This window comes from Onychomys torridus, chromosome 6 (assembly GCF_903995425.1).
Source record: "Onychomys torridus chromosome 6, mOncTor1.1, whole genome shotgun sequence".
NCBI lineage: Eukaryota > Metazoa > Chordata > Mammalia > Rodentia > Cricetidae > Onychomys > Onychomys torridus.
This window is the reverse complement of record NC_050448.1, coordinates 19705682-19720362: the sequence shown is the minus strand read 5'-3', so window position 1 is coordinate 19720362 and position 14681 is coordinate 19705682. Positions and strand designations below refer to the sequence as shown.

Here is a 14681-nt window from a genome sequence, read left to right as displayed (position 1 = left end):
GGCCTCCTTCATTAACATTTTCCATCAAATAAACCTTCCAACAGTCACACCTCCTGCTGGTGTAAGAACTCATGAATGTCTTCACTTCTTTTGTGGCTCTGATCTAAGATAACATCTATATTCTGTGAGGACCTGATTGATATTGGTTACCCTCTTCTCCTGCATTATTTGGGGAGACTGGCTTTGATGAACACAGGACTGAACAGACAAAGGCCTTGAGAACAAGCCAAGCATCAAGAGGAGCTCATGCTTATATCAGATCTCAGCAGTACAGTTGAAAGCAGTTAATGGAAGAAACGGTGCCACTAATCACAATCTCTCTAAAGATGGTTATGTTAATTAGAGGATTCATAATTACCAGTATCAGAAACCCAACTACTCCTGTGAAAACTACACTGTGATAAAATTACTCTGTGGAAGAGAGTCATATAAAATAAACTGAGCTCTAGCCGTCCCCCTATTTGCCACCAAAATCACCTACATTCTGAGGAGCAGATTTTCCTGAGATATTTACCTGTCTGAGTGTCTCTGTGGGCTTGGTTGGGTGGGATTCCTCCTAGAGATATGGTAAGCACCTCGAGGCCACCAAAGTCTTGCGTGAGGTGGACAATGTCTCTGCTGTATATTCTGTCTACAGACAGCATCGTAGTGCTTCCGTTCTTTGAGATCCGGAAGGTGTGCCAGTGGCCATCTGCAACATATGCTTCAGGAATGCTTCTCTCCACTTTCCCAGCAACACCCGCGTCCGATGTAAAGTGCACTTTGCCATTCTTAATCTGTAAGACACATTAAAAACAATGCACAGATAGAACATGATATCCTTAAATAAAAATAATTCATTTACAACACTGGCCAATTAATTCAAAGGAGCTGGAATAGATGAGGCCTCTGTAGTATCATAACACACTTACAGATATCAGCACTGTAATTTTAGACAACAAGATTGCTTATTTACTAATTCTAACAGTTTTTAATTTTATATGTAGCTACTTGAGCATATAACTTTCCAGAACAAAACTGAAATACTGTAGTAACTAGGTATCCTAAGTAATTGACACTAATTGTGATTATTTGTATTTCAAGGAGAAGGGAGTATGCTAAATCACTGAGTTTAGTAAAAAGGCTAGTGGAGTTAGAAGATAAACAACAAGAAAATGCAAAACCAAAAAGTGAACGGGACACTCCAAAGGCAGAGCATTTGAAAAAATGATGACAAAATAGCTTCACCTTTATATACCACTACCCTGGAGTTTTAGACAAAAATGGGGCTCATTATTCCATTTGGAATACCATAAAGTAAGAAGGAGATTTGGCCAAGACTTCACTACAGCTGTCTCTTCACTTTATCTAAAGGAATTTGGTTTCTTTTAGTTCACCCACCAAAACACTAGGTAACAGGACACTCAGGTTTCCAACTTGCAAGTTTCCAGTATTATGAGCTGACCCTTCAGAAAATGAATAATTTGTAAGGCAAGATGAGCCCATGGGTCAGAGAGCACATTCCCATCTCTGCTGTCAGAGAGCACATTCCCATCTCTGCTGCCAGATAGGACTGCTGTCCAGGCACAGAGATGAAGTATCCAAAGAGCAACCAAAGGGAAAGCAGAGGTCAGTTTTGTGTGTCACTCAGCTCATACTCTGTCTATATGCAAGAAACACTTCCAGAAAAACTGAAAATCTGTTCATTTGTGCTTTGTGGAAATTTTATGTAACAAAGTTACATATAGCAATCATATAGTAATATTTTAGTTCAATATTTCCAGATGAAAAATATTTTTCATAGGCAAGGAGATAGCTCAGTGCTTCTCCTGTAAGCATGAGTCCCTGATTTCAAAACCCCAGCATCCACATCAAAGCTGGAAAGTCATCTGCCCTGTAACCACAGCTCTGAAGGGCAGAAATAGAGATCTTGGGAGCTTTCTTGCTAGACTCCTTAGTAATATGTGAGGCTTCCAGTTCAAGACAATAGGGCAGTGAACAGTAGAAGAAGACAAGAGGTATCTTGCTGTGGCCTCCAGTGTATGCCCACCTCCACCATATGCATACAATACACACTAACACACTACATACATAAGTAGTTCATATGTATATATAAATTAAATTATCACAGCAGAGCTGTTCTAGGATTCTCCCCTCAATTCTTCTATCTCCTGATGTACTCAAATTACCCAGGATCTCCTTCACCCAACAACTTTGCTCATTTTCCCTATCATGAGCATTAGTGTGTGTGTGTGTGTGTGTGTGTGTGTGTGTGTGTGTGTGTGAGAGAGAGAGAGAGAGACAGAGACAGAGACAGAGACAGAGAGACAGAGAGAGACAGAGAGAGAGACAGACAGAGAGAGACAGACAGAGAGACAGAGAGGTGGAGGGAGAGGGAGGGAAGGAGGAAGGGGGAGTTCAATAAATGGAGAGTTTAAGAAAGAAATGCTAAGAAGGCTAGCCAAAGGAAACAAAAGCTTGGTTCTTGGATGGCCAGCAGCTGACACTAGCCGAGCACATTCTGTCCAAGCCTTCCTCAATCACACTCCAGCAGATCCAGTCACCTCCTGCCCATCACAGCTACTTTCTGAATCTGTTTTGCTCTTTTTACAGGCTGCTTTTTCCTTTTCTATTTATTTCACCTGCCAAGGTCCTTATTTTTGAAAACTTGCTGCTCACAGTTTTCTCACTAAATGTCGTGGATGCTAATTATTGGTCTTTTGCCTAATTCTCTTTTTAGCTCTGTGGCACTGTGTTGTGGAGGTGCAAGCTGCTCTCTTGCTGCACTTCACAGGAACAAAGACAGACCCCATCACTCAGCTGCTTCCCAATGGAAGATTTCACTCTTCAGACATGTAGCATGTTGACTGAATTTCTTGGCTGAAAGGAGACTGCAAATAGCAGTGTGTCATATGTCATTTAAATGGCATGGGGACTTGGAGACAGCTTAACAGATAATCTCATGCAAAGACTGTAGTGTGGCCTTTCAGAATGGAGGAACTCTGAGCAGAGGCCACTCAGAGTCCCCTCTCAGCAGGGCATGGTGTTCTGGCCAGATGAACCCACTGTCTTTAAGTCACAGCTCTTTCTGTAACTTATGCCTTGATTGCTTCTAATTTGCTTTTCAATGGAAATTATCAACAGCAAATTTGAACACCCCAAGAGTTCTCTGTTTCACAAGTTATATTAATTGGGTAACCACGATACTTAAGTAATGAAGGTAAAGTGAAAATTTAAAGATGTCCCTGTAGGAAATCAGGGATCTGTCTCAAATTCAGCACTGACTGACATTTCTGACCACATGATTCTCTACCAGGGGTACTGTGTGTATTATAGAATGTTCCATTCTGTTCTCCAGCAACTACATGGTAGGAACACCCTCATCTCTCCAATAAAAAACATCTCCAAATACTGTCAAAAAACCATAGGGGTAAAAATCATCTCCATCTAGAAACAGATGGGCTAAGAAAGTTATAAGTGAATCACCAGAAAAGGGAATGGTCTTTGTGTGATTTACTGAAAATAGACACCTAAGACAAAGCATGGAGAGTCAGTTGCACAGAGAAACCTGAAAAACCAAAACCTAAAATTTAGGAATGAGCATCGATTTTATTTTTAATATAATTTGTGAGTTAAAACAAGTAATTGCTAGTTCTATTCTGTGTGTTTCAAAATATTCATAGGAAAAATAAGTCAGCAGTCATGAGTTTGTTTTCTTAAGAATTTACTGAAATGAATACAAACAGTATCAATAGAATTATAAAACACACAACGCTCTTATGAAACTAAACACAAGATCTGCTAAGAAAATTGGTGCTAATGTCTGTCTATGAAAGAAGATGGTTCTCATTTCAGACTCTCAGAAGGTCACAGGAGGTAGGCAAAGAATGGCTCATGGCTAATGGATGATTGCCTTTGACTTCTGCCTACAGTGAGGAATAGTAAAGTAAAAGCTCAGAGAGAAACTCACTCTTCTATTGAATACACATTTTGAAAAACATTTTTGAATTCTTTATTTTATTTGAAGTGGGCAGGGGGATGGATCACTAGGTAGACTACTTGCTGTACAGGTGTGAGGATCTGAGTTTGGATCCCCAGTAATTGCTGTAAAGGAGTCAAGCAAATACCAGTCATGTCAATAGCTGCAAAGGAGTCAAGCAGATCCCAGAAGCACACTGGTCAGTCTGTTCTGGAAAGCAGACATGATAGCTCCAGATGCAAAGAGAGATCCTGCTTAAAGGAAATAAGGCAGAGGGAGGCCACCGTATGTCTTCTTCTAGTCTCCATAGGACTGAAAATATAATATCCTTCCATAGGACTGAGAATACATTTCTCCCTCTGGCCACTAAAACTTATTTGAAGATATGAAAAGAAATTTTACTTACAATAAATACCAAAAAATTTTAACTTTGTGGATTTCACCTAGGTAATAAATAGAATGTGTATTTCAGAATAAAGTCCCATCATTTCTAAATAATCTAATCTTACCATTTAACCTATATTATTAGTATTTAAAATAATTCTTGGTGAAAATAATTCTCCATATCAAGGCATATTTTCTTCATGCTTTACTTGGCTTATAGTAGTAGCAAAGTGATGCAGATTTTTATCGGGCAAAGCAGACATGACTGTGTTTTCTGTGCTGGCCTGGCTGGCAGTGGATTCTACTCTAAAACAAGACAAAGGCGTTTAGAAACTTGCCCTCTCAGAACTTTGTTACCATGGCCCAGGACCTGGGAACATGAGGGTGGATGGTATTGGATCATTGCATAGCTTTGGTCAGAACTCTAAGGTTAGAAAGAAAAGGACAAAAGTTGTGGGAGAAGGAACTGCTGCCCCAGAACAGGTAGGAGTTGTCAGATGGGTAAGCAAGGGATCCTCTCTCACCTTCACCGTGGTATAATTGCTGCTTTCCTGGATATGGATTAAAATGCCATTCTCACTTCGAGTCCTGAATTTTACTTCCAGACTGTTGACACCAAAAGGCTCCAACATGGCATCCCGTATACTTTGTGTCAGCAAGTATTCTCGCTTTTCGCTCTGGCTCATGTGGTAGTCCAGGCGTCCTTTGCCTTCTAGTGACAAGGCAGTGTCTGGAGTGACAGCTGAGAGCCAAGAAGAAAGGGGAAAATTTGAAGGCTTTCACTAGACATTTTTAGAGCATTCTTTTAGAGTGGCAAAAGGTATTAAAAATGACAAAAGTTTCTGAAATGACTGCCCCTGGTCCTACTCTGGGAAAATAATTTCCATTTGTAATAATTATGTAAGTGTATTGCCAATGGTTGAGTCCTTTTGGATCTGTGAAACATAAAATCCTTGATGACAATCATTAATCACTTGGGGGACTAGTCATCCAATCTCCTTGCTATGGGAGAGAAAGCCTGGACATAGAAGACACAGCCAACTGCTAAAATGCACAAATCATAACTTGAATCAATTTCAATGCATTCCTGAAATTATTAAGCAAATATGTTTTTATAGTTGGAAATCTTTGGAACTTTAGTCCCTCTAGTCTCTGATTTTTAGAAATATGTACCCCAAAAAGGTAGACTACTAATTGTCGTCTTTGTATTCTCCCAGGAGCCATCACCATGGATGGTGCATAATCAGATGCCATGACCTGTTAAAAGACTCCCAGTCCAGAAGTACAGCATTTACGTCAACATAACCAATAGCATAGCTCAGGAAGGGAAACTGGGGAAATGGAATCAGGAGTAATTCTACCCTGGGTGTTATACTCTAAACAGATAAACAGAATAGCACATGCAAAACTATGTTTAAATTTATAAAAGAACTACCAGGGCAGCTCATTAAAGAAATACTGTGTGGCAACTCATTTTTTCTTTTTCTATTGTAGCCAAGCTACTAAGATACATGTTGTCTGCCTCTAAGATCTTTTGGATTCTATTACATTCCAATGTTATTGCTCACTTCTCTTCATTCTCCTATTACAGTAGCCACAAATGTTTCCTTAAAAAATCATCAGGTGTTAGTGGCTAAACCAGTTCTCATAAAGGTAGCCCCAAGGGCACAGGGTAGACTAGAACACACAGCTTCAAGTCAAAGAGCAAGTCTTTACTGATGACTTAAATAACACTGATGCCTTGATCACTGTGCAACTGGCGGTTAATTAGTGAGCAGACTGAATAGTGCTGCTCCAAAACAACTTAAATAAGGTGTTGTTTTATTTTAACATATTAACTATTACAAATATTTGGAACTGGGTGTTATTCAGTGATACTGCAAATTTTATCTGCCAAATATAAAAATCTGACCAGAGAAATATTCACCAACAGTGGACTTATCTACATCCTGAGTACAGTTGCTGACTTTAAATTTCCTAACTACCCAATACATGACATAAAATAACCCATTGATACATTTATAAGGTGAAATTAACATTTAGTTAAGATCCAGTTCTTTAAGAGAATGCTACCCTTCTTCAAGTTAAAAAGCCAATTTACAGCTGTCATATTTCACCCCATTTGGCACACTTAATATTTGCCATGTTAGAGTCAAAATGCAGTAATGTGCACACATATTCCTGCATTCTGGAGCTGTGACAGCATCGCATGAATGTGAAAATAGTGACCTACATTTCTCACAGTACTTCCCAGTCAGGCCTTCCATGCACTGACACTGCTGCCATGACCAGAAGTCCACACAGGTGCCACCGTGCTGGCAAGGGTTGCGAGCGCATGTGCCTTCTAGCCTAGGGCACCTAGAAGAGAGTCACAGGAGAAGACCGGTAAAGCACCAACCTGGAAGAAGGAAATTTGACTTGAAGCAGACACAGACTGTTCAACATGCTTAATCTCAGGTTTGCAGTATAGAGAGGGACTTGCCCCAGCTACCCTGCAGCAATTAATGACACAGAAATCTCGTAACCTAGTCTTCCTCACATCAGAAGAGAAGGCTAAATAAAAATATCTTATACAATGACCAACAAAGGTGACAACTTTCATAAGGCCCCAATGGTCCAGAAATCCCTTATTATCATGGCCCAGAGCCACATATTAACTTAGGTTCAGGTGTACCCCACAAAGACACTCATAATTATGGTTTATTCACTGCCCAATTACAAGCCAGGTATGACACCAAGCATGGACATAAGGGAATGAAATAAACTACATACTCATAGAGAAGGATTTATTTTCCTGTGTGAATGACAGGCGATAAAGGGAAACAGTGAATTTGTAGCTTGTTAGAGATTATCTGTACAAACTGAAGAGTATGTGAGCTTAGGGAGTTTCTGTATCTCTACATTGAGGCTAAGGGGGTGCTTTTGTACTGAGATCTCAAGGTAAGATCATTCCAGGCCAAGGAAATAGCAGTGGGAAGTCCTACTGTGAACTAGGAGCACCGGGAGTAAGAAACAAAGGAATAAAGTGACCAGAAAGAGGGTGTGGGCAAGTTATAGCTCAGGCCACATCGCAGAAGTTCTGTCAGTCAAGTAAGGTCTCAACTTGGAGGCTTGGGATGCTCAGTATCTACATTTGAATTTTTTAATGGTAAGAAATAAAATCTTGCTGGGTGTTGTGGCCCATGCCTTTAAGCACAGCATTTGGGAGGCAGAAGCAGGAGAATCTCTGTGAATTTGAGGTCATCCTGGTGTACAGAGTGAGTTCCTGGACAACCAGGGCTAAACAGAGAAACCCTGTCATGAAATAAACAGCAAATTAATTAATTAGTTAATTAATTAATTAAATAGCTAAAAATAAATAAAATAAAATCTTACTGATCAAGGATGCCTTGTGCTGCAAGAGCCTGACTGGGCTCCAAGGGTCGTCCATTGACAGCAAACTCCATTACACAGCCCACAAAGTCATGGCTCTCCACGTGCCCCCTCCTCTGAAGGATTGGCTCTAGAGACCTGATTCCTCCAACAGTGACTCGGTTTGGCTGAACATCAAGGGTCCTATGTGAACATGAAAGGGTAAGATCTCAAAAACAACACAAGACATCGCAGTCAATGACTTCGCTTTCCCAGAATGAGTGTCGAGGTCAGCACTCAGCCTCAAAGCAGCTATTCCTTTGGTTGCTTGGTCTTCATACTACAAAGACAGTGAAGCTACAGAATTCTATTTTAAACTATCCAAATTGGATGCACACGGCAATGTTGTCAGCAAAAATAAGCTTTCTAGAAAAGACCAAATAGTGCACAGAAGCCAAGATAGTTCCTTCTACAGGTTCCAGGGTTCTTTAAGGCCACAGCAAGCTGTGCATCATGTGGTTAAAAACAGTGGGTGGGGAGGTCACTGTACATCTCCATTTCTCATTGCTGACAAAAATCCCTCTGCTTTTGGTTGGCCAATGCGGCAACTCAGTTTGAAGTGCTATTAGAAAACATGCATTAATTACCATGCAAACGAGAAGAGAACTGCCTGAATGAGTGGCAGTTATGCCCTATGTTCCCACAGAACTCAGGAAACATGAAAGCATTTCATGAAGGAAAATCGAAGCGGTTCTGGCTCCAGGAGACACTGCTTCCCCTGGTTTTGTTTCTGACTCTATCACTTTGTGAATTTTTCACCCAACGTTAAAATAATATTTCACTGACACTAATTACTTTAAAGTATGAATATCTCTTTGAGGGAGTTCCATGTGGAGAATAATCAAAGTTCTTGTAAACCATAATTTTAATCATGATAAGAATAGAGCTATGATTTTACTTACCAGTCATCTGAAACTGCCACATTGCTGACAGTACAGTAGCCTGGCTCTTGGTTCTCAGAGCAGGAGTCCACAGTTAGAGAAGCTGCCTGTAAGCACGAGAGGGGGAGCATCATCATGTTCCGTCTGATGACATTAGCCTCCCAAGGAGACACTACCAGCACTACTCTCATGTGGAGATAATTGAAATTATTATTACCATGTTTTTCTTGATTTAATGTATACCTAACATCCCATAACGTGCTCCACATATTAAGTTATGGGCACAGATCTCCTTGGTATCTCTAATTCTAATTATCTTTACACCTCAGAGGGATGAGGCTGCCTTGAAATTGTCTGCTCCTTGTGCCTCATTTATATAAGAGAGAATTAAGAAGTCATTAGTCTTCCTGGAAAACTTCAACTCCATGAGATTATAATTTCAATAAAAATATCTATCCTACTATGCAGTATCCAAAAAATCCTTCAAAAGACCTACTCTATCTGCCATATTAACAAAAAGATTATGAAAGTATAACATACATACTATAATATGTGCCAATTTGTTTTAAACATTTTTCTTTATAATTGAAAATAATTATTTTCATGCAATTATTCTGAACATGGTTTCCCCTCCCTCAGCTCCTTGTAAATCCATACAGACATCAGATAAGTGCCGTAATCAATGTGAAGAATTATTATTTCAAATAACAGTAGCACACGCCTATGTTAACAGAATGCATGGCTGTATTGTCAAGACTTCTTAAGTGTTTCAGAAACAGCTGACAGACATTGTCATGCAAGCCAAGCAATCACAGCCCTCCAGAGTTTCCTGTGTAGTCAGGTGTGTGAATATACCTCTTGATCAATTTAAAAAAGCCAACTATTGTGTTCAGAAGTCTGATGAATGGATCAAGGCCAAGGTCTTCTCTATGGGCAACAGCCAAGGAGACTACTTTTGTTAGAGATAGGGCTGTATTTCCACATTATTCTGTTCTTTACAGTGAAGCTAGATGGCCACTCCCTGATTGTCAGTAAGAGTCACCAAATGCCAAAGCTTTTCATATTTTAGTCAATAGTATTGTGAATGTGAGGTTCCAAGTGTAGTGTTGTAACACTGACCAGATAGCCCCAGTTAGAGGGAGAATGGACTTTGTTCCTCTCCTGGTACAATGAAAGGGGTCTTCCTAAGTGGATTCTAATGCTGTGGCACACCCATATGAGGGAAGTACAAATGTGGCACTGCTTTGTACTTCCCACGTGTGACTGTGGCATATGGGATTGATTTTCCAAAACAGTGGAAACACCACAATGGCAGAAGCAAGTTCACCAACACATCTAATTTGTATGTAAACAGGGAAGATACCAGGTTTCCTGTCTTATAATCAGGCCATAGTCATGATGGATGCAAATGACTTCACTTTGTCAGCACTGCTTGTGAGTTTGGAGGGCTGTCCACAAACATGGCTTTTTAAAGACAAGATTTGAAAAAGTTTGTCATAAACCTTTCACAATCTCAGAAACTATTAATACAGTTCTTTTATCACTATTGTCCACTGAATATTAAAGCACTAATATTAAAACATTCTATTTATTTGCTTTTAATACATCTAGCAGCTATTGAAATCTCCACAAACTCCTGTGAACTGCATGAGTATTTTTCTCACTTCCCTCTCAAGTAAACTATAATCAATGTTAGCATTTTGGGGAAAAATGTACTCTTCCAATCACATGTGAAGATATTCATGTGCCACTTTGTTTACTCCTTGGTCTGTTACCTCAAAAACTAAGGAACACTGGTCTCAAAAGTGGCATAGTATTTCAGAGACTCACTTCCCCTGCTTCTGGGAGCACACCTCTACACAGCAACTATACAAAATACTGACATTAGAGACCCCAAAACCCTTTCACAAAATATATAGTGCTCATGTAGTTGACTAGGTGTCATCTCTGGCTGGCATGGGTGCTGGGCATTCTCAGGCTGTAATGTATTTTCCTTTTTGGTAAAAGCTTGGGGATAAAAATCAAAGAAGATCTTAAGGTCCTAGTCACTCATGTGATTTAATCTTTGGAATTCTTTAAACACTTATCATAGACACAACTTCATAATACTACATTTTCTAGGAAATATGTTATTTCTTTTCCTCTCAGCAAGAGTGTAAATTGTGACATCTCCACTCTGCCTATATGATGATTAAAGCCTAAAGGCTAATGATTTTTCCAGCTTCCAACAATTTTGTTTAGAAATGTAGAACATAAGACATTCAAAATCAAATAGAGGCTGTAAAACATATTTTCTGAAGTAAGGATACATTTTCCCCTGTAACTGAAATGATAATGACAGAAATATTCTTTCACATTTAGTGTTACTCAAAGGTGGCTGCATGGTCCAGCTCTCCCTTCAGCCATAGGTAGAAGGCCTCACCAGGTAACTGTGGCTATGTCTTACAATGAGGTAGAAGACCAAGAAAGAATTGTTCAATACATTGTGAAAAATACTAAATAGCATCTTTTACTAAGTTTTTCTAAATTTCAACCCCCTTTGTCTTTATATTGTTTTTTTCAGTTAGGATAATCAAACTCCCAAATAGAGAGTAGTCATTTTAAATAAAGTTCTAGGTTGCCTTTCAAACCTCTGAGAAGTGTAGGCTGCTTATGCATAAGGCTGTTCACTTCTTATCCTTCTTTTTTCTTGAGACAACAGCATAGTTGTTACACAATAAACACACATCCTGTCCTTTACTGTGGACCTCTATGCATGCTTCCCAGGAGGATTGAATGACTGCTGCAGAGTAGTGAGTGCGGGCTTGGGGAAGAGGGAGACCTCACCATTCCTGCTCGCCGCGCAATCACGGTGTGGAATTGTCCATCCGACACCTTCTTCATAGTGGTCAGTTTGTATGTTCCACTGCCCAGATTATATGAGAATCTAAGTCGTTCTTCAGCAATTTCTAGTGCCAGGAACTCTGCTCGTTCTCCCGTCTGGTTGTCATAGTTATAAAGCAATAAAGCATGACTTTTGATAGTTGCAAACTTGACATAAATATAATTGTTGTTGGGATCCAGGCTGGGAAATTCCATATATGATAGTTCCTCAAATCCATAACTGTTGAGTTCACAGTGTTTCCCAAAGACACCTGCAGGGGACAGAAAGACAGACACTGACATCTAGCTATGTTTCCTTGAGTTATTCTTACCAAATCTTTCAGTTATAATATTGAATCATGCACTTCAAAATGTCATTATCACCACCCCTTCCTCAAGTGCTACCCAAAGTTGCCACTCCATGGTCATGCTTGGCAGAAAGCAGGCCCTGCTCACAGAATTGCAAAAGGAAGACACAGAACAGTTAGAAGAGAGATGAGATGCCAATATTGTTTGCTGAGTTAGGAATTTACCAAAGTGTTATTCAATTTTAAAAATTAAGGACAATGGGAAGGAGTATGTTTGAAGAGAGTTCTCTCCCCAAATACTTGGAAAATTAGTTTCTTAATGTTTGTAAAATTTACAGTGCTGTAATGTTCAACTATAATACTTTCCTAACATTTTGTAATTTTATTCTTTCCACTTTATTTTATGGATGCAGGGTTTCACTGTGTAGCCCAAGCTGGCCTGGAACTCACAGAAATACTCCTGCCTTTGCCTCCTAAGAGCTATGATTAAAAGCATGCATCACTATGAAGGCCACGATACAGAATTCTATTTTTTTTAAAAAACATATTTATTCAATTGAACACAGGTAGACTCATTTGTTTTGACTTAAAAAATCTAGTCGCCAACTCAGTGGTATTTTCCAAGGTTACAAAATGAAGAAACGATATGCTGCCTCCAACATAGAAGTCACATTTTAAGTTTGTTTATTAGTCATGTTGTTTTATTTTATGCAAATGAATCTTTACCTACTTTTGTATAAGTACACCATTTTTATACCTGGCCAGGAGAGGGTATTGGATGCTCTGGAACTGAAGTTACAAATGGCTGTTAGCTGCCATGTAGGTAGGTGCTGGGAATGGAACCCAGGCCCTCTGGTAGAACAGCCAGTGCTCTTAACCACTGAGATATCTCTTGTGGTGGTATTGTGTTCCCCCAACAAATTGTGCATGCTAATAAACTTATGTGGGGTAAGAGAACAGAACAGCCACAATATTAAACATAGAGGATAGGCAGTGGTAGCACATGCCTTTAATCCTAGCTTTCCAGAGGCAGAGATCTACCTGGATCTCTGTGTGTTCATGGATACAGCCAAGCATGGTGACTCACGCCTTTAATCCCAGAAAGTGAGCCTTTAATCCCAGGGAGTGATGGCAGAAAGAAGAAAGGTATATAAGCATGAAGTCCAGAAACTAGAAGCTTTTAGCTGGTTAAGCATTCAGGCTTTCGAGAAGTAGTTCAGCTGAGATTCATTTGAATATGGACTCAGAGGCTTCCAGTCTGAGAAAACAGGATCAGCTGAGGAATTGGCAAGGTGAGGTAGGTGTGGCCTGCTCTGCTTCTCTGGTCTTCCAGCATTCACCCCAATATCTGGCCCCAGGTTTATTTTTATTAAGAAGACTATTTAAGATTCAAGCTACACTCTCTCCTGCTTTGAGTTTTAAGCACTCATTGGGATGAGTCACAGGAAGTTCATAGATTTCATTTTGTTTTGGTGTTCCCATTTGTTTGCTGTCTCTTTCCCACTTGAAAGTGAGTTGTACTGATGTCACTGCACTAAGCAAAAGCTGCCTCTTCCACACACTGTGAGATGTGACTGATGATTGGAAAGTAACCCATAGCAGTAGTCAGGGCTTATATTCACCTTTGAAAAGATTTCACTCTTTTGTTTGGATTTTATATCTATTGTAAATGCATTGAGTTAGAGTCTGGGAACTGCTCAGTTCAAAGGAACGAATAACACTATTTCACAGAGTACTTACGATTGAACCAAGGTCACAGAACCATGGGAAGTGGAGAATAACTTTAAAGCCATATACACTGATCTTGCTTAACTGTGTTCATTGTACCATCATATTTTATAGCCAGTCTTTGAGATAAAATAGCCTGGAAGCTTTTGCAATTTCTACATAGATTTTCTTGTTATTTTCTATCCAGGCAAAGCTTAAAGATAAAATTTAATAAATCTTTAAAATTTGTCTTCCAAATGTCTGTGTGAAATAAGCCAGATAAAGATCAAAAGAAATTATAAAACTACTTTAAATATATGTACCCCAGTATCTCTTATTAGAAGAGTATTCTATAATCATAAAATACTTAGCAATTATACATAATACTTAGACATGTATAATATATGGTATACACAAACACACAGGATAGTGTACAGGCTGCGACTACACACACATAGACCTTGCATATGTGTGACATATGCAATAACAAAATAAAATTCTAGGAACTGAAATCTCACAGGCTAGGTCATCTTGTAAAGCTGGAGGCATGCACATTTTCCTAAAACACTATCTACCATCTCTCTATCTACCTACTTACCTATGTATCTGTTTATCATTTATCTATAAGCTAAGTATTGTCTATCTATCTATCTATCTATCTATCTATCTATCTATCTATCATTTATCTATGTATCTCTATCATCTGTCTATGTCTCTATCATCTATTTATCTACCATCAAGCTATCTATCATTTACCTATCTATCCATCTATCTATGTGTTTATCATCTACCTATCATCAATCTATTATCTATCTACCTATATGTCTATCATCTATCTATGTATCTGTCTGTGTATCTATGTATCTATTTATGAATCTATCTATCATTTACTTGTCTACCTACATAACCATCATATACTTACCTATCTGTCCACACCTACCTACCTACACATCTATGAATATAAAAATGTGTCAAAATCTAAAGAACAAATCTTTGGCTGAGGAAACTATAAATAGAACAATTTTTTTCTAGCTTCAAACCCTAACATAGCTGGTGTTTGGGGTATGTGTGTCACTCTGCATCACACACACACACACACACACACACACACACACACACACACCGTCTTAGTCTGAGGCATTTCCTTCTGCTGCTTCTTTGTGTATGTGT

The 14681-nt window shown here is 39.2% G+C and overlaps 1 protein-coding gene across 1 annotated transcript in view; it reads right to left on the bottom strand.

Moving 5' to 3' along the window:
- Nucleotides 1–14681, bottom strand: part of Fat4 (FAT atypical cadherin 4) — a 137167-nt gene that overhangs the window by 4724 nt on the left and 117762 nt on the right. Inside the window, exons 11-16 of the mRNA XM_036189284.1 lie at nt 11461–11768; nt 8656–8741; nt 7718–7897; nt 6576–6700; nt 4867–5084; nt 515–776 (exon numbers count right to left, since the gene is read on the bottom strand). Coding sequence (XP_036045177.1) covers nt 515–776; nt 4867–5084; nt 6576–6700; nt 7718–7897; nt 8656–8741; nt 11461–11768 — 1179 coding nt within the window. The remainder of the gene's footprint in view (nt 1–514; nt 777–4866; nt 5085–6575; nt 6701–7717; nt 7898–8655; nt 8742–11460; nt 11769–14681) is intronic.